Below are 27,507 nucleotides of genomic sequence, written 5' to 3' on the forward strand. Positions count from 1 at the left end.
GTCTGATTGAATACTGCGCGCTCAGTGAGCTTGGAAATATGAGCCAAGTTGCTTACAGGACCCAAGTTTTTGAAGAGAGATTCGAGTCCCAGTTTCTTTAACAGTGGTATGACCACGGCCTCTTTCCAGCTGTCAGGAAAAATTCCCGATTCCAACGAGCTGTTAATTATGTTGGTGATCACCGGAATAAGTGGTTCACTACAGGACTTCAGTAAGTGCGTGGGTATGGGATCGAGGCAACAGGATGTTGATTTAGAGTTCGCAATGAGCATACGCACACCATCCTCGGCTAATAGCTCAAAAGCTTCGATACGAGTCGGAGGAATTGTAGAGTCACTATTTACAACACTGTCATCCATGACATAACCCTGATCATTCGGAACATAACCCTGGTCGAGCTCTTCGCGCAGTCGGCTGATTTTTTGCACAAAGTACTTCCCAATGTCATTTGCAAGCGCTGATTTGTCCGTATAGTCCGAGAAGCATAACGAATTCTTTTCCACTAGAAGGTTTTTCACAGCACGAAATAACTTGCCTTGGTTATCAGAATTCTGGCTGATAAAATCCGTGAAAAAAGCTGATTTTGCTTCTTTCAGCAAATGCGTAACATGGTTTTTGTGTCGTTTGAATAAAACGAGATCAGCGACAGACCTAGTAGTTCACCATCTCCTTTCGGCGCGCCTGCGTGCTCTCTTAGCCTCACGGATTTCCTCCGAGTACCAAGGTACTTGGGGTCTAACCGTGACAGTTTTGGTTTTTAGCGGCGCATGACGATCGAGTAATCCAGCAAGCGTGGTGTTATAACAGTCTATCAATTTCGCAGGCTCAGATGGTGGGTCCTGGCACAATCCTGAAGCAGACAAATCCTCCATAAATGCTGTTATGTCAATAGCCTTTGTTTTCCAAAAAGATGCCTTCTTTCTTGACAGTTGAGGTATCGAAATATTTATAGTGAAAAGTGCTAAACAGTGGTCAGAAAAATAGGTACCAGGTCGGACATCTTGTATAAGATTAGAATTCAAAGTTCTGGATATCAGCAAATCCAAAGTGTTCCCAGAGATATGAGAAGGAAAGTCAATATGCTGATGTAAACCCATCGATGACAGTAGGTCTAAAAAGTTAGCCGCGTCGTTGTCAGTCTTGATATTAACATGGATATTAAAATCACCAGCCAGCACAAGAGGCTCAGTTGTCATGACAACCGATTCTAGGAACTCAGCGAACATACCCACAGTACGCAGATGACTTGATGAATAGGGCGGCCTGTAGATGACAACTAGGCGGAGACGCGCAGAGCCGGACACAATAATCCACTCAGAGTACTCGATGGTATCACAAATACCCGCTCTAGCTTGTTTAACAACAAGCGAGTCCCGAGCCAAAATACCAGTGCCACCACCATTTCTGTCTGGGCGAGGATGATCAAATAGCCGATATCCTGGCGGTGTAGCAGCAATCCTAACAGCGGAATCAGCAGATTTCAACCAGGTTTCGGTAATAACAGCAATGTCGACTTTAGAATCACAAACATAGTCAAGAAAGTCAGGCCCTTTGTTCCTAATTGACTGACACAACACCTTATTAGCCGTGGTCTATTGTTGTAAACAATTGCCGGTGCAGTTAATGGAACTTGAACCAAATTTAAATAATTGCGCGACCGATCTTTTGGTTTCGTCTTTGTACTGTTTGTAGGTAAAGACTCGAGCTTATTCCCGTATTGTGGGCCAGGATTCGTAGGCACATCTGAGTAGATAGGTAATGGGTTGGTCATGTCCAGCCAATAGTAACGTTGTATGGCCATGCTTCGACCATTTTGAAAAACCCACACGAGATCTTCGGAATCCGTGCTTCGCCAAAGAGGCTCTTATGAGATGACCAAGTTGAATAACAACTTTTCGCTCAGAGCACGATGATGGAGGAGTCTGGTTTTCCATAAATGGCCGGGCAGTGATCTTAATGAGCTGTTGGTGCAGGTCAGAAAATATAAGATGACAAAATACTACAGTAAACGCCACAAAGACTGGAGACCCGAAGCTCCTAGCAGCCGCCATCTTGTATAGGTGGTATAGTTTATCCAAGTTTGGTTATTATATAAAAATTAATAATTTACGTTCTTTTCTTATTCATAAGTCGAGACTATGTCACGGTATACATTACCCTGAGTGCTTTCCCTTGAATCCTCTCAAGTTTACGAATTTCAGACGCCTTCAAATGCCATACAACTGACCTGTTACCGGTTACCTATCCTCCTCGTGCCTCGTGGCGCATAAGACCTTTACAGAGGTCCTCTACTTTTCTCGGTCTGCTGCGACCGTTCTCGTTTCTTTCTACTTGATGAACTCCACCCTGCCTCTTTCCGTTCCTTTTCTACTGTTCGTCTCCATGTTGTCTTGGGCCTTCTCCTTCTCCTTTTCCTTGTGGCGCCCAGCTTATTGCGTCATACAAGTGAGCAGTAGGTTGATCCGTCTTTTCATGGACTGTGACAGACCACCCACTGACGAGTCAATTACTCTGATGAACACTTTGTCAGAAAAGTTGTCCGAAACAGGCCAGCATTTCTCGGAAATGAAAGGGTTAAAGACGTATACCGAGAAATCAGGGTTTTTCTAAATTTGTTTCTTTGGATTTTGTTTTCTTTATGTGAAAATAATGAGGCTTGTTTGATTTAAAATCTCTCTGACAAAACCAACTTGTAAAAAGCGATTCCAAAAGGTTCTGGGCATATAAAAATGGGACGCCGGGCTAATTTTGTTGTAGAAACTTCGCCACTGGACGCTTTGTTGTCATTTTAACACTTGAGCAGTTCGTGCTCCAATTTGGTTACAAAAAAGAAAATTAAAAATAGGGTGTGCTAGGAACCAATCAGATTCAAAGATTTTTGTATAGTTATGATTAACAATGGATTATTGACCGCGAGATCAAAGCCACACGAACACAGACTACATGGAACTGCATGTTAATTAGCATTTGCATTTACATCGAGATATTTTTTATTCAAGCGATTTATCGCTCTTGATCGACGCAGTACAAGAACCGCTGGGACTCGCAACAACGCATACCTCAGAAGAAGGCGTAGTTTCCTATCTCGGAAGTGACAGGGTCACATGAAAGCCGGCAATTTTCGAGACTTTCCGAGTTTAGTATTAGTTTAGTTTCATCAGATATTAGACCCTTTAAAGAAAGCTTTAGCAGGGTTGCTAAAGCGATAAGTGACATTAAAATGGCGGTCCAAGGAGGCTGTCGACTACTGAGGCAGTCAGTGTAAAACGCAGACTGCGGACTGCAGACTGCAGGTCCTGCAGACAAGTGGTAAAATGCAGACTGAGTGTAAAATGTAGACTGAGGGTAAAATGCAGACTGCAGACTACAGATTCTCTAATTATACATCGTGTTATTCCATTATCTAGAGCCAACCGTAAACAGGGTCATTCAGGCTAATCGTAGTGAAATTCTGCACTCCGGCTAGCCTGAGTATCACTCAGGTTACTGCCCGAGTCTGAGTTACTGGTCTGCAGTCTTCATTTAACCCCCAGCCTGCAGTCTGCAGACTGGTCAAGTAATTCAAAGGACTTATCAGTAAGGTTTTGCCAATTTAACCGTCAATTCTTGCTTTAACTGGAATATTAATCATTAATTTCAATGCCTGTGTTTTCGCAACTGACTCGATGGCTGATGTTTCTGTGACTTTATGGCTGTCATATTGGTGACCCTCCGGGGAAAACCAACATGACATCTCCAGCAAACGAAGCTCTGTAAATTTGGTTGAAATATTTCTCCGAGTAACACAGGTATGAAAGACCGAATACAGAACTAACCATTGGCGAAGAACACAGCGGTCAAACGTCTGCGCATGTGCGAGCAATGGAGCAACTAAAAGGCGGCCAAAATATTTTCATGACACTGTTCTTTTCTTGGGTCATCGGTATCCTATAAATGACATTTTCCTCGCTATTTATATATTTGTTTATGTTTTAGCCTGTACAACGAGAGCTAACAGAAATAACTTGAGAGTTAAAAATTGTTCTACCTTCTGCTTGTTGCAGGTCTTTCTTTTCCGTGGTAAGTATTTTCCGTGCTCCTTGAATTTTTTGTCCGCCTCGACTTTGCATTTAGTGCACCAGTTTTTCCCAGGTTTGTAGTTTAGAAAAGATTTTCCCACCTGGTCATGATCAAAGACCAGGTACAGGCAGTTTGGGATCGGTATTTTGGCCAGCTATGCCCCCATGACGATGGACATGAACATCGTTTGTCGTTTCGATTCATCTCGTTCCTGTGCTTCAGACAAATCAAGGATCCGGATGGAATCCCCGCAGTCCTTGCCAAAATATTTCCAGCTCGTCTGAGCGAAGCCGAATCACTGCAATTGTCATTTTCTTCTCCCATTTTTCCGTCTTTTACACATCGTTTGTCGTCCGTTTCCGGCGTCACGCATCGTATGATTAATAAAAACAAATAAAAATATACTACGCCGTCGGCTCGTAGCATGACACGGGTTTTAAGACTTGTAAACTTTTTTGGTAAAGCTCAAAACAAAATGGTAAATCAACCGAATACCGGTAACTTAATAAACTTTGTGTCTGAAAAGTCTTAAGTTTTCCTTTTACCTGCTTTCTTTTCCTTTCACAGATTTCTATGAACTTTTCACGTTTTTTTTCGTAAATTTTGCGTGACACCGGTTGTTTCCCATGTTTTCCTTTAAATTTTTGCGCGCGAAATTGGCGCGCGGCTGCCAAAAAATGTACCAATTTGCGCATGCCCGACGTTTGACCGCTGTGTTTTGGCGAAGCCGTCTATCAATGCTTGTCACAAACCACGTGTAAATCGTTGAGCCTGGCTGCTAAGCGGCGTGATTCCAGCGTGATCGTCCTGAAACGGAAGTAAAATGTTCGTTTTCCGAGAAACAGTTAAGGATCACGTGACATATCGGGTTGCTTGCATTTCTCGGAAAGGGTTTTCCTAATACTAAGAAGACATTCCTTCTTCGCGTTTTGTTCAGTACAGCAGTTTTGCGAGGGGAAGAACGGTTTTCATGGAAAATAAATGCAGGTAAACAAGAAATAATGTTAGAGTCAATGAGCTAGTGAAGTGTACAAGAGTGTATTTAAAAGATTGAATACAAGTGAGAACCTTAATTCGTGAAAAATCACCTCGAAGATGTGAAGTTAAGGCTCTTTAGGTTCTTTATGTAAACATCGCGTTTTCAGTGCAGTGCTGTTTTCAACACGAAAAAGACGTCGAGAACACTTCTAATTATGCTCTCATTGTTTTATCTCGAAAGTTTTAAGACCCTCTGAAGTAGTTTAAGGTACCATTACCTGAAGGGTTCTGCAAAAATTATACCCAAAGGTACTCTGCAATTAAAGATGTTCTGCTCGCACGGTTACCCAAAAGGCAGATGTTTCAACAAAAACAAAGTTTCAGTCTAGATTATTTATTGTTAAATAGAACCAAAGCAAGATAAAGTCACAGCCTAAGCTTAAACAAGCCTGTATTTTTTTCCAAAGCAAAACTTAACGCAGTTTCAATCGATAAAGGATGGTGATTGTGCCTTTTATATTAAGTACAAAGTTCAATTCTTACACCAAATCTTTATGTTAACATTGAAACGCTGGAGTGTTTCTCGTTACGATCGTTTTCAGAGAACCAAATGTAGTGTTGGTCAGATAAACATGAACGTTTGTAACATTCAATGTTGATATTTTTCTTGCAGATGAACTTCAGAAGTGGCTTACGCTAGTTCCTTGGCGAGAATGGGTGAGTGACAATAGTCTAGTTTGGAATTACACAAATCTCTAAGGTCCGCCTCATTCTTACTCATAGCTACAGATATTGTAGGGTGAGACATGGTCATCGAGCAGCGACGCTAGGAAACTAAATTTTGTATTGAACGATGTCTACTGTGTTTTTTTTTCGAGAAGTACAAAGTATTAATACTGATCGCTTTTCGGTGGCCACTGTTTGGTTGTTAAAATTATTTTTCACTAGATATGTCAGCTTAACTCGTTGTTTTTCAGTTGTGCGTTTGTGAGCGTGTGAACCTGAGTAAATGAAGTAAAATTTGTAATATTAATATTGTAATCCCCCTTGATAAGCCTAGGTGCTTTTGGAGAAATAAATGCGAAATATGTTAAAAAAGATAGAATACTGTAGTTAGTCTTTCAACGTCCGTCTTGGAGTTCATTCTAGTTGCCAAATTGAGAGGAGGGTCACAAAAGTAATGATTTATGAGCTAAATTTAAGAAATGACACTGGATTGGAGATTGCAGTCAAGTAGGAGAAGGGGAAAGAGAGGGAACAAGTTTGCTTTTTGTTACTTTATTTTATTTATTTTTATTTTTTCTTAAACGAGTTTCAAAATACAATGCATGAATAAAACTACTTTAAACACCAATACACCTAGCCCCCTCCCTCTCTGCCTCCCCCCTACCTACTTTACCTACTTTACCTACCTTTCTGCCTGCCTGCCTGCCTGCCTGCTTCCCTGCCTGCCTATCTAACTATACTGCTTTGCTCAACCTGGGTGCCTGATTTTCAATCTTCCTACCTACTTAGCTATCTGTCTGCTTGCATACCCACCTGTCTGCCTCCACACCACCTGCCTGACAGACCTCCCACAATTACCTACCTTACCTAGCTATTAACCATGCTACCTCTACCTTGCTACCAACCCACCATTTTAACCTAATTTACAACATACTGGTCTGTCTGTCTGCCTACCTACCAGCCTTTTTCTTTCTGTCATTGTTTGCTTTCTGCTTTGTTACTCTACCCAACTACCCCCTATTCACATTAACCCAGCACCCACCTATCCACCTTTCTACCTACCTAACTGCCTGCTAGCCATCCTCCTGACTACTTGTCAACTACATAACTGCTTGCCTGCCTCAATCCCCCTCCTGTCCTCCCTTCCTCCCTTCCCCTCTTTCTCCCTTCCACCCTTCCTCCCCCTTTCTCCATTCTTTTATTCCACTCTTTCCCTTTTCCTGCTTCCTCCTTTCCCCCTTTCTTCCTTCCCTCCTTTCCCCCTTTCTTTCTTTCCCCCTTCCTTCCCCCCTCCCGTCCTCCCTTCCTCCCGTCCTCCCTGCCTCCCTTCCTCCCTTCCTCCCCCTTCCTCATCTTTCTCCCTTCTCCATTCCTTTATTCCACCATTTCTCCCATACTTCTTTCCCCATTTCTTCTTTCCTTCCTCCCTCCCCCCTCCCGTCCTCCGTTCCTCCCTTCGTCCTGTCCTCCCTTTCTCCCTTTCTTTCTTCCTCTCTTCCTCTCTTCCTCCTTTTTTCCTTTCCTCCCTTTCTCCCTCGCTTTCTTTCTCCTTTTCCCCTTTCCTCCTTTCCCCCCTCCTCCCTTCCTCCCCCTTCCTCACCTTTCTCCCTTTCTTTCTTCCTCCCTCCCTTCCACTCTTCCTCCTTTTTTTCCTTTCCTCCCTTTCTCCCTCGCTCCCTTCCTCCTTTCCTCGTTTCCTCCTTTCCCCCTCCTCCCTTCTTTCTTTCCTCCCTTCCTCCCCCTTCCTCGCCTTTCTCCCTTTCCCCCTTCCTTTATTCCACTCTTTCTCCGTTACTCCTTTCCCCATTTCTTCCTTCCCTCCTTCCTCCCCTTCCCATCCTCCCCTCCTCCCTTCTTCCCTTCCTCCCTTCCTCGCTTCTTCTGTTCCTCCATTCTTTCCTCCCTCCCTTCATTCTTCTTCTCCACCCTTCCTCCCCCTTTCTCCCTTCCTTTATTCCACTCTTTCCCCCTCCTCCTTCCTCCTTTCCGTCTTTCTTCCTTCTCTCCTTTCTTCCCTCCTCCCTTCCTCCCTCTCTCCCCTCCTCCCTCTCTCCCTTCCTCCTTTCCTCCCTTCCTCCCTTCTATCATTCCACTTGTCCCTCTTTTGCCCTTTTTCCCTTCCTCCCTCTTCTCTTCCACCCTTCCTCCCCCTTTCTCATTTTGTCCCTTCCTCCATCCCTCCCTTCCACCCTTCCTCTCCTTCTCTTCCTCATTGCTATCGTCCTTTCCTTCTTCATTTTTCTTTCCTTTCTACCTACCCAGAAACAGCCATTTACAGATAGTTCAATCAGCTCTGTGGGCACTTGACTAGGAGATTGTCTGATTTTTTTTTACTTACTAACAGCGGACAATGATGACGATGGCTTCAACTTGATTCAGCCATCACTCATCCAACAGTTGAGGACCATCCTAGATCAGTATCCTGACGATGGACAGATACTGAAGGTAAGGATGGTGACAATAGGCATCTATAGTCTGCAGCACTGGTTCAGTTGCAAAGAAACTGGAAATTGCTTAGTCTCTCTACTAAAATTAAGAAGAACAAAACGCTGAGTTTGGGAACAGAAATTGCATTGCCAAAAAGAATGCCTTTCTAAATACGATGATTTCAGGGGCTCCTGAAGTCTACTGTTATTTGGAAGGAGGTCAAAGAAGGCATGAATTTAACGTAATGTGGTAAGGGTTATGTAAAGGGTTTTAACTGAAACCAGTCCCTTAAAACTGAAGAATGTCGCTTAAAATTTTTAGACAATTGATACTCATCGCCGAATCCAGTAATAACATCTTTAAAAGTTGTAAACATTGGAAAAGTGTTCAAGCTTCTAGAATTCTGAAATATGCGTGAACAATTACAGGCTAGCTTATTTCTTTGTCTAATTCTTACTGATCGATGCCAGAATAACTCGGTCGTTATTTCGTTGGTCTCAAAAAAAAAAAAAAAGGGAAAACAAACCAGAACACTTCGAAAATCTTTATAGAGCAGTGTCATCAACATGTAATGTTTTAGTTTGGGTCGAGTCTGTCAGGGATTTCAATGGAGTGTGGAGAATGAGGAATGAGCAGAAGAAGAGAGCCGACATAGAAATTTAGTCAGTTAATGAACGTTTAGGAGTTTTTTGATCGCTTGAGAGTTTTATTTTTTCATAATGTTTTTGTAATAACATTTATTCCTTATATTAGGAACTTATTCAAAATGCCGAAGATGCACGTGCAAGTACAGTGAAATTCCTTCATGACAAGCACAGTTATGGAATAGAGAAACTTCACAGTGAAGGCCTCGCCCAATTCCAGGTACGACTTTTTCTTATAGCGGGAACAAAAGAGTCAACGTTTCCCTCATCAGTTCTTCAATAATCTGGATGTGTCTTTGCGCTTCTGAAGACAGAAAAAAGAAGGAAAGAAGGCTTTTCAGTTGTTCTTTTTAATTATATCTAATTTATACTTGTGTCTCCAATTATTTGTCATTTAACAGGGTCCTGCACTTTATGCATACAATGACGCACAGTTTACTAACGAAGACTGGAAGGGCATACGAATGCTATGTGATAGTATCAAAGTGAAAGATCCTATGAAAGTGGGTCGTTTTGGTCTTGGATTTAAGTCTGTATTTCATGTCACAGGTGAGTCTCCTTTTGTGTAAGTTTTCAGTACTCTTATGGTTAAATTCTGTCGTGGCTGCTTTCACCGTTGACTCACATTGTTGCAAAGATTTTGTTCCTAAAGTGATCGACAACAACCTTGGAGGGTATCTGGAAATGTGAAATTTTTCTGCGAGATGTCATTAAATCGCCATCGGGCGTGCACCACCAGTGCCAGTTGTATACCAAACAAAATTTACCTCTTAGTTAACACGCGATTAAACTAGCAGAAAACTCTGAAAGAAGACAACCTCTTTTTTCCGAGGATTGTTCGCGACGTTCTGTCTTTGACATCTGCCGTTTAGTTTGTCTATTAACTGAATAAATGCAACCTAAAAATCGAGGAAACTCAGGTAGGTTCATTGAACTTCGATGTACCTTCGCATGGACGTTCGAGGGATCGAAAAGATTTTCCATCTGTACATTACGTCATATGAACAGGAGATGGCCAATCTCTTTTTTTATTCTCAGATTAAGGAGAGAAATGTAACGTTATGCATTTGCATGGGTTCATACCCTTTAAAGAGCAACGCACACTTTTTGCCAAATTGTCCCGACAAGCTGAAATTTTTTTTTTTTTCACCACGTGAAATTTTTTTGGACAAATTTTCCTTCTGTTGATCTCAGATCTCCCGAGCATCTTAAGTGGCTCACAGATTGGAGTGATCGATCCGCACGAGGAGTACTTTGGCGGCGGGAAGGACCGACGAACTGGACACCGATGGCGATTGAAGGAAGACCGTGCAGTGATGGACAGCATACCGGACCAGTTCCTACCGTACAAAGGAATCTTCGACTGTACAGATGATGCGTTCTCCAAGGGAACTTATAATGGAACGTTGTTCCGTTTTCCTCTGCGGACAGCACCGTCCAAGCTGTCACAGACGCTTTACTCCGTCGAAAAGGTGCGCACACTGTTTCAGAGTTTTACGGCTGATGCCCACTTGGTCCTTCTTTTTCTCCAGTATCTCGAATCGATAGAGCTCTACGTCCGAGACGTGGCGGACAATGAAGCCAGAAGAACGTTTCAAGTCAGAATCACAGATGACAGCCTCCCGCTGGTTCGCAGAAAGAGGGAAGAATTTCGCAACCAGATCACGACCGGTCAGCTTATGCCAGAGCCTGTCAAGGTGACATATCCAGTCACGATCGAGACGGTTGCTTATGACCAAGGTATGATAAGCGACACACATCGGCACTCTTTTCTTGTTACAAATTATTTTTGTGGCGGAAGCGTCTCGTCAGAATTTGAAACCCTGGCCAAGGATAAAGATCTCAGCTATCTACCTTTAGTTGGTGTGGCCATGCCGATACCAGAACCCTCCGAAAACCAGACGCCTGATATTAAAGGGCACGTGTTTTGTTTCCTCCCACTGCCTGTGCAAAAGACGAGCATGACAGGTTTACCAGTACACATCAATGGATTCTTTGCTTTGAGCCAGAACAGACGTTATATTAAGACTCCGAATGCTGAGCAAGAGGATTTGGCTCAAAAGGAAGGGCGGCAGCTGACTGACAAATCCCTGTTATGGAACCAGTGTCTTCTGGAAGAGGCCATCCCAAGAGCGTATGCTACGATGCTGATGGAAGCTATTAAAGAGAAGAGTTATAATATCCAACCAGATGCGATTTACAAGTAAGACTAAACTGTTTAAGTTGCACTTGTCGTGAGTGTCTCAAGCTTTTATCAAACGTTTGGCTGCCAATCCGTATCCAGGCACGTTCCAAAACACTTTTGCCCCATCATTTCCTCCTTTTTTGAGGTTTCGCAACTTGTGTAATACGCTGAATGATTTTTCCGATATGCGGTAATAGTGTTTGGGACAAGCACTTAATAATTTTTTTCTCTTTGTTAAGGTAATTGAATTTGCGCGTGCTGGTTTATTCCAACGACTCTTTAAGATACAGATCACGAGGTTAACAACGAAAACAAAACCCGCACCCAAAACCGGCTTAAAAACGCAGAGCTGGGAAAGAATAGTGCACGCTGATTGGAAAATTCGTGCGGGCTGTGTCATTGACAATGGAACGATTTTTTTCTTCTTTTTTTCTAATTGAATTACTTTATTGTATTTCTTTACACCTAGAGCGTGGCCAAATATGGACGTCATTGATCAAAAGTGGAAAAGAGTGCAGAATCCTTTGTTGGAGTTGCTGTGTAATGAAAGAGTCGTTTATTCTCCCGCCCACGGAGGTAAATGGTTGAACGTGGAAGACGCGACGTTTGACAAACTTCCAGAGAACGATCCTAAAGAGTTGCTTGTGCGAGTTTTTCTTGTAGCGAATCAGAACGTCGCCACTTTGCCGGATCACGTTTTGAGAGCCTTGGGTTTGTACGCAAACTTAAGAACCGAGATAACGCCCTCAATAACGCGGAGAGTGTTCAGAGAAACGCCTTCTTGCTACAGAAGCCTCAGTCGGTTAGAGAAGATTCAGCTTCTAAAATTTGTGCTCAAAGATGAGCAGTTTTCAGACCTCCTCGGATTAGAGCTGTTGCCCGTTACCAATGGAAGCTTCATTTCGTTTTCTAACACCGATCAAGCTATTTACATGTGCTCGCCAGAGCATCCACGTGAACTTCTTCCTGGCCTGCAGGATCGATTTCTGGATCAAGACATTGACGATAGCCTCTTCCAAAGCTTGCAAGCAGTTTCCAATCAAGGTACAGATATGATCCGTGTTAATTCTACTACATCTTGGAATTACACTCAATATCTAAAGTAAATTTCTTTCATTCATGAAAAAGGTGGAATTTTGAGGTAAGGACAACGACTTCATCGGGCTAAGGGGTCCATTTCACCAAAGTTTGTCCGAGTTTCAGTAGCACGAACCGACTGTAGGAGTATTTTTACTTCCTCCTGGATAGGACGATAGAATTTCTTCTTCCCACTGCATCGCAGGGTTACCCCCCCCCCCCCATTATTATTTTGTGGAAAGTGTACAGTACCACAAGAGTAAAAGGGGATTACAACTGATCAGAGTAGGAAAACCCGATCAAATTATATTGTTATTTTGCTGAAATTTTGAATCTTCTATTAACAGGTGTGATTTAAAAGGAATCAATATTAAAACACACGATATCATTCTAGACACTTCCTAAAATTCTTCGCTATTTAATTTTTCTTGAACAGCTTAAAGAAAACCATACCTTTTATTTCCGAACCGAAAAGGGCCTTTTACAGAGACTACGTAACTAAATAGTTAAACAGTTATAAGATTCTCGTTCCATTTTTCACAGGATGCACTCAGTTACGCCACCTTTGTAAAAACGATGTAGCCAACCTTCTCTCAAAATCACTGCCAGCTGAGTGGTCAGCGGGGGACAAAGTAACGTGGAATCCTGGAATCGGAAACCATCCCCGTAAAGAATGGCTTAATCTTGTGTGGGACTATCTCGGAAAAAACTTTCCTACCATTGACGAGCTTAAAAGGCTTCGAAACCTTCCGTTGCTCCCACTCGACATGTCACAAGTGCCGGTCACCTTAGCAAGACTTACGCAGCCATCTAGGATAGTTGTAAGAAGCCTTCACGGAGATCATCTTGATGAGAACGTCACTGACGTTTTGAAAGTGCTTGGTCTGACTGTAATGCAGGAGTACCCGGAATGTTTACGCCTCCATCCTGCGCTAGCGAATGCCTTTGTCCATCCACCATCAGTTAAAGGTGTCTTACGAGCTCTGGCGGCATCCCTCCCCGAGATGGCGACTGGAATGCATAAAGTAACAGACCACGGCAAACGCTCCTTGAGAAGGTTCATTGCCAAAGCCTCTTCGCTAGAACCGGAAGAGAAGCATGTTCTCTATAGCTTTCCTTTGTTTGAGACTCTATTCAAGACTTTTGTGTCGAAGGAAAACGGTCTTCGTGCCGCCCCTGAAGAGTCGTTTCCGGTGGCTCCCCGCAGGGATCTCATTGACATCAAAGAAGACGCTTCCAAGCGATTGGTAGTGCTAATGGACATCGGAATACTCGCATCGCATGAATTTTTCATCGAGGAGGTATTTCCAGGTGTGGAAGAAGGCTTTTATTCTGCTGAAGAGATCGACAGACTTATGGTCTTTGTGCTGGAGCACTATCAAGTCTACGCTGGTGCCGACTGGAGATTTAAAGAGAAGTTAAAATCTTTGCCGTTTGTCTCAATCAAAAGTAGACGAGTAAAGCCTATGCAGATATTCGATCCCAGGAAGGACTTGTTGAGGCGTATTTTCGCCGAGGAAGACGTTTTTCCTACGGGAGAACGATACAACGACCCTGCAGCCCTAGTGATTTTGGAAACTCTAGGAATGAAAGGCGAAGGTGATATCACTGGGCAAGACCTCTACCAAAGTGCCAAAGCGGTCAGCAACATTCCAAGCCTTTCAACAGCGGAAAGAAAATCAGAAGCGATCATGCAATACATAACACAGAATCCTTCTAAGCTTCAAGAGAACACTTGTGGAACGTCATTGGGATTTCTGCTTCAAGACATTTCATGGGTATCCAGGGTTAGAGGAAAACCCAGCGATTATCCGCGAAGACTTACGTTTTGGGGAGAAACGTACAGCGAATCACATTTCCAGAAGCCGTCAGAAGTGAAGAGCGATCAACTGGCAAATCTCATCGGATCTGTAAAACCAGTGGTTAAAACAGAGTCACCTTATCAGGTAGCCAATTTCTTTTCCTGGAATACGAAGCCAACTGTAGTCGACGTCGTGCAGCATCTCAGAAACGTGATCAGTTCCTACAACACAGATGAAAAGCCGCGTTATATCATGATAATCAAGGAAATCTATCAGTGTCTAAGTCATGCAGATCAGGCTAACGTAAAGGTGGCATTGAGTGGCCTTGAAAGTCTGGCCTGGGTTTGGAATGGAGATGGATTTTCCTCTCCTGATCTGATGTTATCCAAGAAACCGCCTATTGATCTGTCACCATACGTCCGCTCCCTTCCTTCAGAAGTGGAACATTTCTCTGCATTTTTGTCTAGTTTTGGCTTGCAAGAACAGTGTGATGACGCATTCCTACTTCAGGTTCTGCATTTGATAAAACAGAAGTATGACAATGGCACACAATTTTCCACATCAGAAGTGAAGAAAGACCTCCAATTATCGGTGGATATTCTGAATGAAGTTAAGCCAAACGTTGGAGAACAGTTGCCTTCTGCACTTCAAGGAAAGGTTCTAATTCCAACACATGTGGAAGGAGATACCTATCTCAAGCTTGCACCCGTTGAAGATTGCATGTACTGTGAACGTGAGTGGTTGGAAAGAAGCAACCACGATGAAGGGATGGATTATATGTATGTACATCCAAACATCCCGAACAGCACAGCTGAACTATTGCTTGTACCAACGCTCAGGAATCGAATGCTAGAGCCAGACGAACTTGAAATAGGAGAAGAATTTGGGCAAGAAGAAAAACTAACTCGCAGACTTGGTAGACTTTTGGAAGATTACACCGATGGATTCGCGGTACCAAAAGAACTTGTACAAAACGCTGACGATGCCGGTGCGACAGAAATCAGATTTCTTTATGATGAGAGAACAAACGAGGATGCCATGACCTGCCTGATTGACGAAGGAATGAGACACTGCCAGGGTCCTGCACTGTGGGTGTACAACGATGCCGAATTTCGGGACGAAGATTTTACAAACATTACAAAACTGAACGGTGCTACAAAAGAATCCGACACTGAGAAAATTGGAAAGTTTGGACTCGGCTTCAATGCAGTTTACAACCTGACGGATGTTCCAATGTTCGTAAGTAAAAATTATTTTGTGATTTTTGACCCCAACACTTTCTATCTGGGGAAAGCAATCAGGGACAAGAGCAAACCTGGAATGAAGATAGACATCAACAAGAACACAAGGAGGTTGAGGAATTTTAGCAATCAGTTCAAACCCTTCAATGGCATATTTAACTGTGACCTTCGTCTGGAAAAAGAGGACAACTCTTTTCACGGAACACTTTTTCGCTTTCCTTTACGAACCAAAGAGCAAGCTATACAAAGTGAAATTAAGCAACTTCATTACGACAACAAACAAGTGGAGCAACTCTTAGGGCTCTTCACTCATGGCGCTAAAACCTTGCTGCTCTTTACGCAAAATGTCCGCCGCATACAAGTGTTTCATTTACCGAGAGGATCAGCTAGTTCTGAACAACCCACACTGTTGTTTGAGGTCAGCAAATCAATGTATCAAGACGGAATCTTAAGAGAATTGTCTGTCCCAGTCACTCTTTCACCAGCCGTTAGGAGCCTTAGCAACGAAGAACAGAAGTTTCTTCAACAGTGCAACTTTCTGAGAGCATCATCTGAGATTGCCAAGCAAACAGGAGATTTCCCCAGCTCTAATGCTGATTTGCTGAGCTCGGCACTTCTGTTTACCATCAACAGCACCGTTACAGATAGCGGACGATTGCTACTTGAGAACAATGGCCACCTGCAGGATGAATCTGAAGTTTGGCTTGTCGCGTCTTCTATTGGCAAGGGGGAAGCAATGGAATTTGCCAAATGCGACAAAAGTCTTCTTCCATCAGCTGGAGTAGCTGCTCAGATGATGCCGGACGACCATAGAAAGCTTCTGCCAGTACCGGTTGTCGAACAAATACCAGCAAAAGCGCCGCATCATAAGGGGAAGTTATTCTGCTTTCTTCCGCTTCCTATCTACAGTGGTTTCCCAGTGCACGTAAATGGAGCATTTGCAGTAGCCGCTAGCAGACGAAGCTTGAAGGAGAAAACATCTGATGACAAAAGCTGCGTTGGAGTAGAGTGGAACAATATTCTCATGCAAGACTCGATCTGTGCAGCATATCTAGATCTCCTGGAGGACGTGAAGAAGTTTGCTACAGACAAATACGAGTTCCACTCACTATGGCCAAAATCTTGTCAAGTACAACAAAACTGTCAGCCGCTCGCACGTTCCTTCTACCAAAATCTCGCTAGTGGAAGCTGCTCTCTTTTCTCAGATGGAAACAGATGGGTAGACATTACGCAAGTTGTCTTTCTGGAACCAACCTTTCGCCAGGACTCACAAGTAGGAGAAGTTTCCTTTGAGGTCTTTCAGTTGCTGAATGAGAGGAATAAAGTCATCGTTGATCTACCAGCAGATGTGTATGAGTCTTTTCTAGAATATGATCTCGCAGCGGCAATACAGAATAAAAGCTACGACAAGGCAAGGTTCTTCCGTGAGCTGTTCTTTCCGAACATCGCCTTGGTACCAAGCCACCAGAGGGACAAGTTGGTCTTGTACGTTCTTGACTTGTGCGCTCAAGACGAGAAAAACGACGGAGGCTTCGACTATCTCATTAAATCACATGCCTGTATTCCAGCTTCACCGGATGGTCAAATGCTGAAGTGTCCATGCCAACTGATTAATCCGGAAAAAACTGCCGCCTCTCTGTTTAGCCCGGAGGACCAAAGGTTTCCATTTGGCACAGAAGCAACCTTCTTAAGCAGTCTACGGCTTGCCAAACTTGAAAAGCTTGGGATGTTGACGGATGATCTTCCATGGCCCGAGGTTGCAGAAAGAGCAGAAAGTATAAGCGTTTTAAACAGAACTAGTGAAGAAGCAGCTCAAAAGCGCATAACGGCATTGGTGTATTACCTGCAATGGAAGCTGGGGCATAAAGATGGAAATTGTATTTCCGATGATGTCAGTAACAGGTTCTTGCACGCAGAATTTCTTCCAGTACTTAAGAAGCCAGAGAAGTTTCCTCTTGTCTGGAAAGGGGATGAAGTACGAACTGGGAACGAGGGAAAATTGCTGTCACCCAAGGAATTATTTTTAGAGCGCGAAAAGAACTTAATCTGCTGCACCGAGCCAATAGTAGATCAACATATGCCAACAGTTGTTCAAACATTTCTGCATTTAAACGAAAAGAGGGCTACCCTCCACCATGTCGTGTCCCAACTTGATGTTGCCTCGTCAATAGACGCTAACAGTCTTGATATACAGGGAAGCAAACAGTTAAGCAGGGTGTGCTTGGCGACGTACACATACCTTCAAAGAGCTCTTGACAGTAAAGAAGTCGACGTTGAGCAATTGAGAGAGATTTTTCGTGGAAAGAAGTTCATTCTCTGTGGCGAGGAATTTGTTTATGCAAAGCAAGTGGCGTTCAAGTTGCATGTGGATTGTTCTCCCTATCTTTATCAGCTGCCGTATGATTTAGCCAGATCATTTCATGGTTTGATGAAAACAGCTGGTGCGAAAGATGCTTTTGAAGAAGAAGATTTAATCTTTTGTTTGAATCTAATAAAGCAGAAGTTTGGAGATGCTGAACTCGATGAGAAGAATCTCCAAGTGGCAGTCAATGTGGCCGTTCAATTGGGCAACTGCATGACAGACTCTAAGGACGACGGCAACAACATTCATGAAAATGGGGATTTGTTTTGTCTTCCTGATTCCAAAGGAATGATGCAATCCGTTGGCGAGCTTTGTATGAGAGACTGCCCTTGGATGCCTGACGAAATTGGGGTTCATTTTGTGAGTGATCTGCTTCCGCCTGAAACGAACAAACGACTCGGTGTCAAAACACGCCGTGAAGAAGCACTAAGACCTTTTTCGTTTGGTATTCCCTTTGGACAAAACGAAAAACTCACAAATCGTTTAAAGCGCATTCTGACAGCTTACCCATGCGAGAAAGAAATATTGAAAGAACTTCTCCAGAATGCTGATGATGCTCAAGCAACAGAGATTTGCTTTATTAAAGACCCTCGAAAGCACCGAGATGAGAAAGTGTTTGGAGACTCATGGAAACCACTGCAGGGTCCTGCATTGTGTGTCTATAACAACAAGCCTTTCACTGAAGCTGATATTGTGGGCATACAGAACCTTGGCGAAGGAAGTAAAGGGGACGATCCAAACAAGACCGGGCAGTATGGTGTCGGGTTCAATGCGGTGTATCATTTGACTGATGTGCCGACATTTGCCTCCAGTGGCAAAGAGATTGGAGATGTTTTGTGTGCGTTAGATCCACACTACAAGTACGTGCCCGGGGCAACTGCTGCTTTTCCAGGAATGATGTACAAAGGAACAGCGAAGTTAAAACGCATGTTTCCAGACGTTTTTTCTTGCTATATTGAAGATAAGTTCCCGATGCAAAATTCAACAATGTTCCGTTTCCCATTGAGAACCCAAGAGATGGCAAATGATTCCAAGTTATCTACATCTCCAGTAACGCTTACAACATTGGATGGCATGATGGAAGCACTGAAAGGAGAGCTTTTTGAAGTTCTACTTTTTGTGAATAACGTCAGGAAGATCACGTTGTGTGAAATCGACAAAGCAAGTAATAAGGTTGTGAACTCTTATTTCGTTGAAGCAGAAATGTCAGAAGAGGATGCAGCCAAGAGGCAACAGTTTATCACCTACGTGAAACAGATTACAAAGAAAGGTAACCAGAGAGAGCTCCTCCTCTCTGGAGACGTTGAAGTGAAAAAGTGTTCGTATGTTCTGAAGTTACGAGACAGTCTTTGCAACGAAGAAAAGTGGCTCATTGTCAGGCAAGTTGGGTTTGAAAGCGAAGTGCAAAGAAGTATCCTGGATGCTTACAAACGAGGTGATCTGGGGATGCTTCCCCGAGGTGGTGTCGCTTGCCTTTTGGAGAAGAAATCCAATCAAAGGAAATCAGGGAGTAGTCGAAAAAAAGTTTACTGTTTTCTTCCACTTCCTTTAGAAACCAACCTTCCAGTCCATGTAAATGGTCACTTTGCTCTGGACCACGAAGCTAGACGAAATCTGTGGAAGGACGAAACTACTGGCTATCGGAGTGACTGGAACAACGCTTTGCTGACAGATGTGATAGCCTCATCCTATTTGACTCTTTTGGATGAGGTGAAGAGTCACCTCCATTTGCCAGTTGAACACAACGTTGAACAAGTTCTGCTTAACGGCAGTAAAGATGTTTTGGGGAGAAAGATTCAAGAATACGAGAAGCTGTTCCCGTTGTTTCTCCCAGGCAATGCATATTGGACAACCTTGGTAGCGTCCGTGTATCAGGGAATGGACAAGACGAGATTGAGACTGCTTCCAGTGTTGCGAAGTATTCCATCAAAAGGTACCACTCCTGCTGTTCAGCTAACGTGGCTTCCTCCAACAGGTGAGGGAAAAGCCAAAGCATTCTTCAACAATCTTGGAAAAAGTGATTGTTTTACCTGGCCACAAAGAGGTGCACGTTTCCGTTCTGAAATCGAGTTTCAAGAAGAGGTGACAAGAAAAATTGAGCAGAAAAAGCGTTTTGAAGAAATTCTTCTGCAAACTGGTTTTAACCTACTGACGTTCTCCTTGTCAGTTTATGAAGCATTGCGCAATTCAGGTGTGAATTCATGCTGTGTTTCGCCTTCTTCTGTAATGGAGTTCTACAAGACAGTCAACAAGGAAGACCACCTTTGCTTGATGACTTCGACTCCTGTTGATGTTGGAGAGACGCCATTTAAGACCGTTGATGGGGTCACACTCGTGCTTAAGTACTGCAAGGATTATGAACACTTCCTAGCAAACCTATCCGGCCTTCCTCTGCTTCTAACACAAGACAATCGTTTACAGGAATTCAGCAGTTGTCATCCTAAGTTCCTCTCTCGTCATTATGGCATCCTGCCACATTGCGCCGAGATGTTTGTCAATGATCATTTACGAGTACAAATCTTTGGCGATGTATCAAGTCGGCTGTCACCTGTGTTCAAGCATTTTGGAGTGCAAGAATTTGCGAGTAACTTGAATGGAACACTGCCACCACAGGAGTATTTCTGTAACGACGGCTACATTTCCTGGTGTCCGACACAGCAGTCTGAGCCAAATCGTCGTTGGGTGTACAGTGTTTGGGCTTTCCTGGATGAAGCGACAGGGGATGTTCTAAAGGAGGCAAAGCTATGTGACAAAGAGAGGATGAGAAGAATTCATGCAATACTCGAACCACTTTCAAACTGGAGTATCCTTCCTTGCACGGAGACGATCCGAAAACCACGGTCACACGATAGCAGTACCTCTGCTGTGATAGCCGAACACTTTCTGGTGCCTCTAAGGCTAGCAGAGTCTGTCCTTGATTTTACAAGTCGCGATGCCTCTAATGCGGTAGTTGTCGAAGCTTTGAGAAAGCTCGGTCTGCCTGAGGTGAACTATGTTGTGTTATCAAGAGATCTATGCGCACTTCCACGTACGCTCGTAGCATCACTTAAGACGCCAACATCTATTCTGAGATGTTTAGAGCAGAAGATGTCCATAAATCCACAAGCACTTGAAGGAAAATTGAATCCTAGGGAATGCTGCACCATTTTGCAGTATTTCAGCAACAACGTTGAAAGTCTACATGAACGTGACAAGAATACGCTAAGAAGGCTTCCATTCTATCAAGCAACACATGGGGGTCTTATCAGTCTAGACAAAGAAAGCGTCTGCGTCCTTCCTAGCGATATTCCACGTAAAGAAATGGACGAGTTTGGACGTCGACTGAATGTGATATTTCTGGAAACACGGTCAAGTCTGTCTTCGCTGTTCCAGTTTCTGGCTTTTCAATGCGTTTCGTCAATTGACGTATACTGTCATTTCATTTTACCACACTTCGGCATTCTTAGTAAAGACGCAAGGCTAGCTCAGCTGCAGCACATCCGGGCCTCTATTTTGCCAAAAGGAACAATCGACACGCAGAAGCTACTGGATTGTTTGAGAAATACAGCAGTAATTACCTCTAAGGATGGGACTCTGAAGAAAGCTTCGTCTTGCTACGATCCCCACAATGGAGTCTTTAGTATAATGCTCCCTGAGGACAAGTTTCCACCAGAGCCTTACAACACACAAGAATGGTTGCAGTTTTTGAGAAGCATTGGGCTGATCTGCAAAGTTTCCGCTGACCATTTCAAGACGTTTGCTACCGAAGTTGCACGCGAGGGTGCAATACATCGGACTGCGACAACCGACAAAAAGTCCGAAGTATTAGTCATGCATCTTTTTAGCCGAGAAGGGGTTGTGGATGAAGGCCTTTTACATGCTATTTGCAATGTCCGCTTCGTAGTTGCAGAGACTGTGGGGAAAGAACTTCGAGATATCTATCGTCAGTTCGGTGAAGGAAGAGATGGTAATACTCCATACATTGCATTCAAAGGCTCTTTGTTAGCTGAACACTCCAAGATAGCTTGGACGACAGCAGCTCTCCTTCCTTACTGGGCTAATCCTAGGAAATGTCTGTACCAGAAGAGGGCTCCTGGTTGGCGAAGTACGGGTGATTACTGCAACGCCATTCTTGCCAATCTCCAGGTTCTTGTTGAGCCAACCGTGGACCTAGTAACGTTTCACTGCCAAAATGTTTCTTTTCAATTGGAGAAAGAAAACGACGTGGCACATAGTCATGATCAGCTTGTAACAAGAACGTCAGTGATGTCGAATATCTATCAGTTTCTTCAAGAGAGGGCCATCTCAAACACTGTTGCAAGAGATCACCTTCAGCATGCACCTTGCGTTTTGGTGGAAGAAGGTGCGCGTTTTGTTTATCCCAAACAAGTCGTCCTTGAATTGTACAAGAAAAGTGAGATCCAGCCGTTTCTTTACGGAATGCCTGCAGAAATTAGTAAGTTCAAGTCGCTCTTTGAATACCTGGGATGCTCCCCATCGGTCACACCTTCGCACTTTGCTATGGTTCTTGACATGTTACATGGGCGATGTGACGCAAACGTACTACATCCAATTGAAGTCGAGACTGCCTTAAGAGCCATGAAAGGTCTTCTTGAGACGATGCAGGACAGTCCCGACGTGGAGCATGATATATCTACTTTGTACCTTCCAGCTACACATCCCTTTAGTAGTAGTTTGGATGACACTGTACCACCTGTCATGTTGATGAGGGCAACTGAGGTTATCTTTGATGACGCTCCTCACTACCATGGTCGTATTCAAGACGTCAACCTGCCTTTTGTTGTGGACCTGAAGAGAGCCAATGTTATCTGCAAAGCTAATGCCAATTACCAGGACCTAATCATGCTACTTCCCACAGGTGTACGGCCACAGATGATGTCTTGCGTAATCAAAGAGAAATTCGCAGAATCCGAAGACACTAGCGAGCGTTTTGATGTTGGTGCTGCTAGTTCATTGCGGGAACAGCTGCACTCAGAACAATTCTACCGCGGAATTGTCAGGCTTATCCGTCACGCCAATCAAGATTGTGGTCTTGATGAAACTGTGGTCGCAACCGTGAAGAGCAGTTTACAAGGTATCGAATTCCTTGGTATGAGTAAAATTGTCACTCATTTGGTTCATAGTGGGGAAGTGATTCGAGGGAGTGAACTTGAAGTGCCATACTTTTTGGAGAAGGTTTTGGAATCCGGTCAAGAAATTTGGAGGGTATATGTCAATGCCGTCGAAGACGCAGAAGAAACCATCTCTACTATAGCTCTAACTTTAACAGAAGTGATTGATGACGCGTGCAAAAGACTGCTGCGAAACACAACTCATTACATTTCCGCAATGCTGCTCAGCCAACCTGACAAGATATGTTCGTTACTGGATAAGATGAAGATTCGTCAAGACGACTCGTACGATACAGACAAAGGAGACGTCTTCCCGCCTCCAGGAAGTTACATTCCTATAAAAATGCATAACCTTCTAAACCCGGCTTTCGAAGCGTTTACGCCCGGAGAATACGTCGGATTCGAGCTAGATGATCCGAGTCTTGAAATGCAGGAAGGAGATGCCACATTCATCTATGCTGTGATAATTGAGGAAGTACCAAGTGACAGTGAAAGCCTTTTTTCGAAGTCTTACAAGATCAACATTGGGCATGATAAGGAACGGAAGATTGTCAATGCAACCGACTTGTACAAATTTCACCGCGTTCTAGAAATAACGTCATCTGAGATAGTCCTGTCAAACCAAGGAAGTTCACATCCCCCGACGGATAAGCAGCAGATTCTTGATGAAATTACAAAAACGCTTGAAGAAGCTTGGAGGCTACCAGAAGATCGAAGAAGACAAATTGTCAAGCGACTATTTCTTCGGTGGCATCCCGACAAGAACCCTGGAAACGAGGTGTTCTGTACGGAAGTATTTCAGCACATAAAGAGTGAAATCGAACGATTGGAAAGAGGTGAATCGCGCAGAAGTGAAAGCTGGAGCTCGGATAGCCGGTCCCACAGGAGATCCTATGGTGCTTTCTATGGTTTCTGGGGAACGCGTGCAAGGCAGTATAGCTCGCAGCGCAAAGAGTACCGAGACAGCTTCTTCCACCACTATGGATCAAGTGGTTACAGAACACGTTCATGGTACGTGCCTCCAAGCTTCTGTACCACGAATCCCCAACCACGAGAGGCACAACGCTGGTTTCGACAAGCCGAAGCAGATCTGGCAGCTGTTGATAACGATATTGCTACTGTGAGACCATCCTACGAGTGGGCATGCTTTAAATGTCACCAGGTAAGAATATCACATGCAATATTATACTTATAACAATTAATTCAAGACGAGGAATGAAATCAGTTTTCGGTGATGAAATCATTACTTCGTTTTTGGGTGTAAAGGGAAAATAAAGAAGATTCCTGTCTAAATTACTCAAAGTAACAGCAATTGCCCTTCAAAAAGGGGATCTCGCGCATTGCATAATTTACATCTCTCTTACCAAAAACAAAAACTGTAAACGTTCTTTTACCCCCAAACGTACCAGCATGCAAACGTTCATCTCAGCTAGACCTGAGTCTAGGCTCAGTTATTTTAAAGATTTTGTTTGAAACGAATGACTGTTACATTTAACAATCATTAGAATGATCTTACCTTTTCGCAGAGGGCTTGTCACAGTCGAACCTAATTATTTTTCCCAGCACCCACTCGAGTCAGTCTTACAGCTCAGGGATACAGTGTTCGACCGATCAGTCGAAGATTTTACTTTCTTCGCTAGCATGTGTTACGAACTAAATAATACGATGGTAACAAGCCTGATATTATTTACAGTTGGCTCTTTCCAATTCGTCTCGCCAAGGACCGAGGACGAACTATTTTCAATGGAATTCTTAATTAACTAGAACGGCTGTTCCTTTTGCAGGCTGCGGAGAAAGCACTGAAGGCTGCCCAATATTCTGTAGATGCTCACAAGACCAATATTCACAACTTAGTCCAAAACTCACTGATCCTGCATGATTCTCAGTTGACGAGGCTATCAAGCCAACTTGAGAATCATTTGGGCGATTCAACGCGCATGCGCTACCCAGACCAAGTGTGGTCTCCTCAGATTCCAAACGACGTTTATTCTCAGGAAATGGCCCGCAACGCCCTGGAACTAGCCAGGAGGATCCTAGACCAAATCAGAAGCAGAGTTTTATAAGGTGCGTACTTTGAGAATGCAGTTTCTTCCTAGAGAAAGAAATATACAGGAAAAGAGGTCACGAGGAAAAAGATATGTTTCAACTCAATCTGTTTGCTTCTCTCTGCTCCCTCTCTGTGGCACACCTTTTAAATTACTTGCCCAAGTAATGCCAATTGACAAAAAATCATGTTACCCGCTAAGGTCAGCTAAGGATGCAAGAAAAAGCGTTGCAAATTCAAGAGGACATGTGAAAATTAGAAGCTCCCAGAACACACTTTATCCCCCAAACACATAATTATTGTAACATACTGTTACAATTACCTATGGTGTATGCACCTGTGTAAGTTTTTTTCTCTAAAATTGTCATCCACTTTCAATCAACCGTTTTCCCGCCTCCTGTAGACTTCCCAACCACTTTAAATTTCGATCCTTGTTTTCTCCCATCTCCCCCTGTGACAAGGATAATGGTAATTACAAATTAACGCTGAAACTTCGCGCGTCGAAATTAAGGAGTAATTTGTGACCGACGATATTAAGTATTAGTCAAGAAACGATATCTTTATTGTTATTGATGCAAGTGAATGCCATCAATATTAAGGACCTTTAGATTGGACTACGGGTACAAGTTTGAGTACGAGCACGATTTTCGAATTTCAAAACATGTTGGGTTTAGGAATAGAGGGTAGCTCATGGAGAGAGATGGGTATGTGACTTGATCATGTGGAGCCTGCAAAACTAGAATTGAAACGTCGTTCTCTTACTCCATCTCGTACTCCATCTCGTACTCCATCTCGTACTCCATCTTGTACTCGTACTCAAATCTAAAGCTCCCTTTTATCAAATCAAGGGCCATTTGCTCAAAGACTGGATAACGCTATTCGGTGGATAAACCACTATCCAGTGGATAAACGTTAGCCAAGCGTACTACGCTATCCGCTAATAGCGAAATATCAGGCGGATGGCGGTAACCACCCTTGGAACAACCGGGAGCAGCTCTTTCTAATTTTTAGTTTTAATTCCTCTAATTTTCTTTTTCTTTTTTAGATTGCCATATCAGAGATGCACTCCAAGTCAATATTTTAGTGTGATTCTCAAAACAATAACTTACATGTGCCTGTAGCATCGTAGATACGTAAGCTCATTACAGATTTTCATGGAATTCAGAAATTGGCGTACTTTGTAGTATTTTAGCCCTGCTTATAGAGCGTTTTCACGTGACGTCATCAAATTGTTAAATTCAAAACTAAAGAGCCACTAAAGTTATATCTGTTTACAACTTTTCAGCTCAATAGCGCCCTTCGTTTGGAAACCAGCGCATTTTGAATTTCGAAGTTATGGGGGTGCGTGACATAAAGCTACGATCGCGTTTGTCTAAAAATATGTATTTATCTCGTGATTTTTAGCTATTTAAGACTTTGTCGTATTTGGAAAAGTGCTTAGTTAAATTTTTATTTGTTCAGTGCAGATAATCATTGTCCCAGATAACCAGCGTAAGTTCCAGATGTTAACACGGATTTTCAGGCCGCCATGTTGGTGTACCACAGAGGAACACCAACATGGCGGCCCCATACTAGGCTCTGTACATTTGCGCGGAACATTTCGACGAATATCTCAACTTCAAGACAACGCACACACCTTAAACTTGGAGAACTGTCTTCTTTATTTATCGTCTGTGATATCACAATTTCTTGACCTTATCCACTGAATAGGTTTTGAGTTTATTTTCTATTGCGTGACAATGAAAGCGCTCTATAATGGCCGAGCTTAATATTAAACTGTAGCTGTGAGTTAGATATGTAAAGTAAAGTTTGCATGCGTGAAGGCCGACTAGTACGTAAGAATAAGAGATTACCAACAATTAAGATTTTTTTTGTAGGCCTTAGCAAATCATGTATTATGCATTTATTGCTAATTTTTCTATATCTATTAAGTTGTTTTAAAATAGAATAATATTATTAGCTAGAATAGAATAATATTATTAGCTGTAATTACTTAGTTCTCATTTATACACGTTCGTGTTTTGAACAAGTTCTTAGCTCCTCGACGAAACGTGTTAAAATAAATGATTGATTAATTGACTGATTGATTGATTGATGTGCACAGTTTAGGTTTTCTAAATTAGATAGCTGTCACCTTGAGTTATATCAATGAATTTCACAGTGTACTATAAACGCCATTCGTCCGTAGCCATATACATATTATTAAGTTAAAAAGTTACGTAATAAGGTGCGGTACCAAGTAAGTAACGTAGTTAAAGGCTTTTTCTATACGCAATGGTTTCCTATTTAAGGCACGTTTTATTACATCATATTTACAACGCAAGCTCTGTTGTGTTCGAATAGCCTTTTTTGTCTGTTGCCCACAGTACTCGTAGTAGTATTAAGCGAGCAGAGAAAAAATTAAGATTAAACAACATGTTTTGCTTAAACTGCCGTGTGAAGTAGTGTAGTTGATGATCATTGTAAAACTAGCAGTAAGACTAATAAAGATAATGCTGTTACTCGACATGAGGCCATCAACTCCTTTGGGTCACACCTCACACGACGTTTTTCAAGCAAATCTAGTTGGTGAGATGCTGTATTTTTGATTTGCCTTGACTTTCGATTTTTATTACAGTCAGACCCGATCCGGATCGCATGTCGGGTATAACAGGGTGAAGTTTAGTTCCAATGATGAGTTTACTTTCGATTTGAATATAAATTATACACCGCTCTAAAAATTAAGACCTGATATATCTTAGATTTTAGACAGCTGGCAGAGAGCCATCGCGCGAGGTTACTTCACTTTAATCGAAATCTCGCCGCTAGACTTGTTTTTCTTTAATAGGTTCAACTCCACCTAGTTAAAGAA

General features: G+C 43.0%; 1 protein-coding gene across 1 annotated transcript; it reads left to right on the forward strand.

The window, feature by feature from the left end:
• Positions 1 to 4,921: 4,921 nt before the first annotated feature.
• On the forward strand, positions 4,922 to 27,162 carry LOC110052535 (sacsin-like). The gene is made up of 10 exons (XM_089285744.1): positions 4,922 to 5,046; positions 5,711 to 5,754; positions 8,108 to 8,208; positions 8,944 to 9,054; positions 9,236 to 9,383; positions 10,029 to 11,037; positions 11,489 to 12,063; positions 12,640 to 23,774; positions 24,397 to 24,676; positions 25,702 to 27,162. Exons 2-9 carry the CDS (start codon positions 5,751 to 5,753, stop codon positions 24,673 to 24,675), a joined length of 13,362 nt encoding a protein of 4,453 aa, XP_089141870.1. The 5' UTR covers positions 4,922 to 5,046; positions 5,711 to 5,750; the 3' UTR covers position 24,676; positions 25,702 to 27,162.
• The last annotated feature ends 345 nt before the right edge of the window (positions 27,163 to 27,507 follow it).

The sequence above is a fragment of the Orbicella faveolata genome, unplaced genomic scaffold (genome assembly GCF_042242905.1).
Source record: "Orbicella faveolata isolate gen_17 unplaced genomic scaffold, um_ofav_v1 contig_13, whole genome shotgun sequence".
Taxonomy (NCBI): domain Eukaryota; kingdom Metazoa; phylum Cnidaria; class Anthozoa; order Scleractinia; family Merulinidae; genus Orbicella; species Orbicella faveolata.

Excerpts from the sequence above, each read along its gene's own strand:
- LOC110052535 (XM_089285744.1), top strand. Across the intron at positions 9,055-9,235 it reads AAGGCCTCGCCCAATTCCAG|GGTCCTGCACTTTATGCATA; the intron begins GTACGACTTTTT and ends GTCATTTAACAG. Across the intron at positions 9,384-10,028 it reads GTCTGTATTTCATGTCACAG|ATCTCCCGAGCATCTTAAGT; the intron begins GTGAGTCTCCTT and ends TGTTGATCTCAG.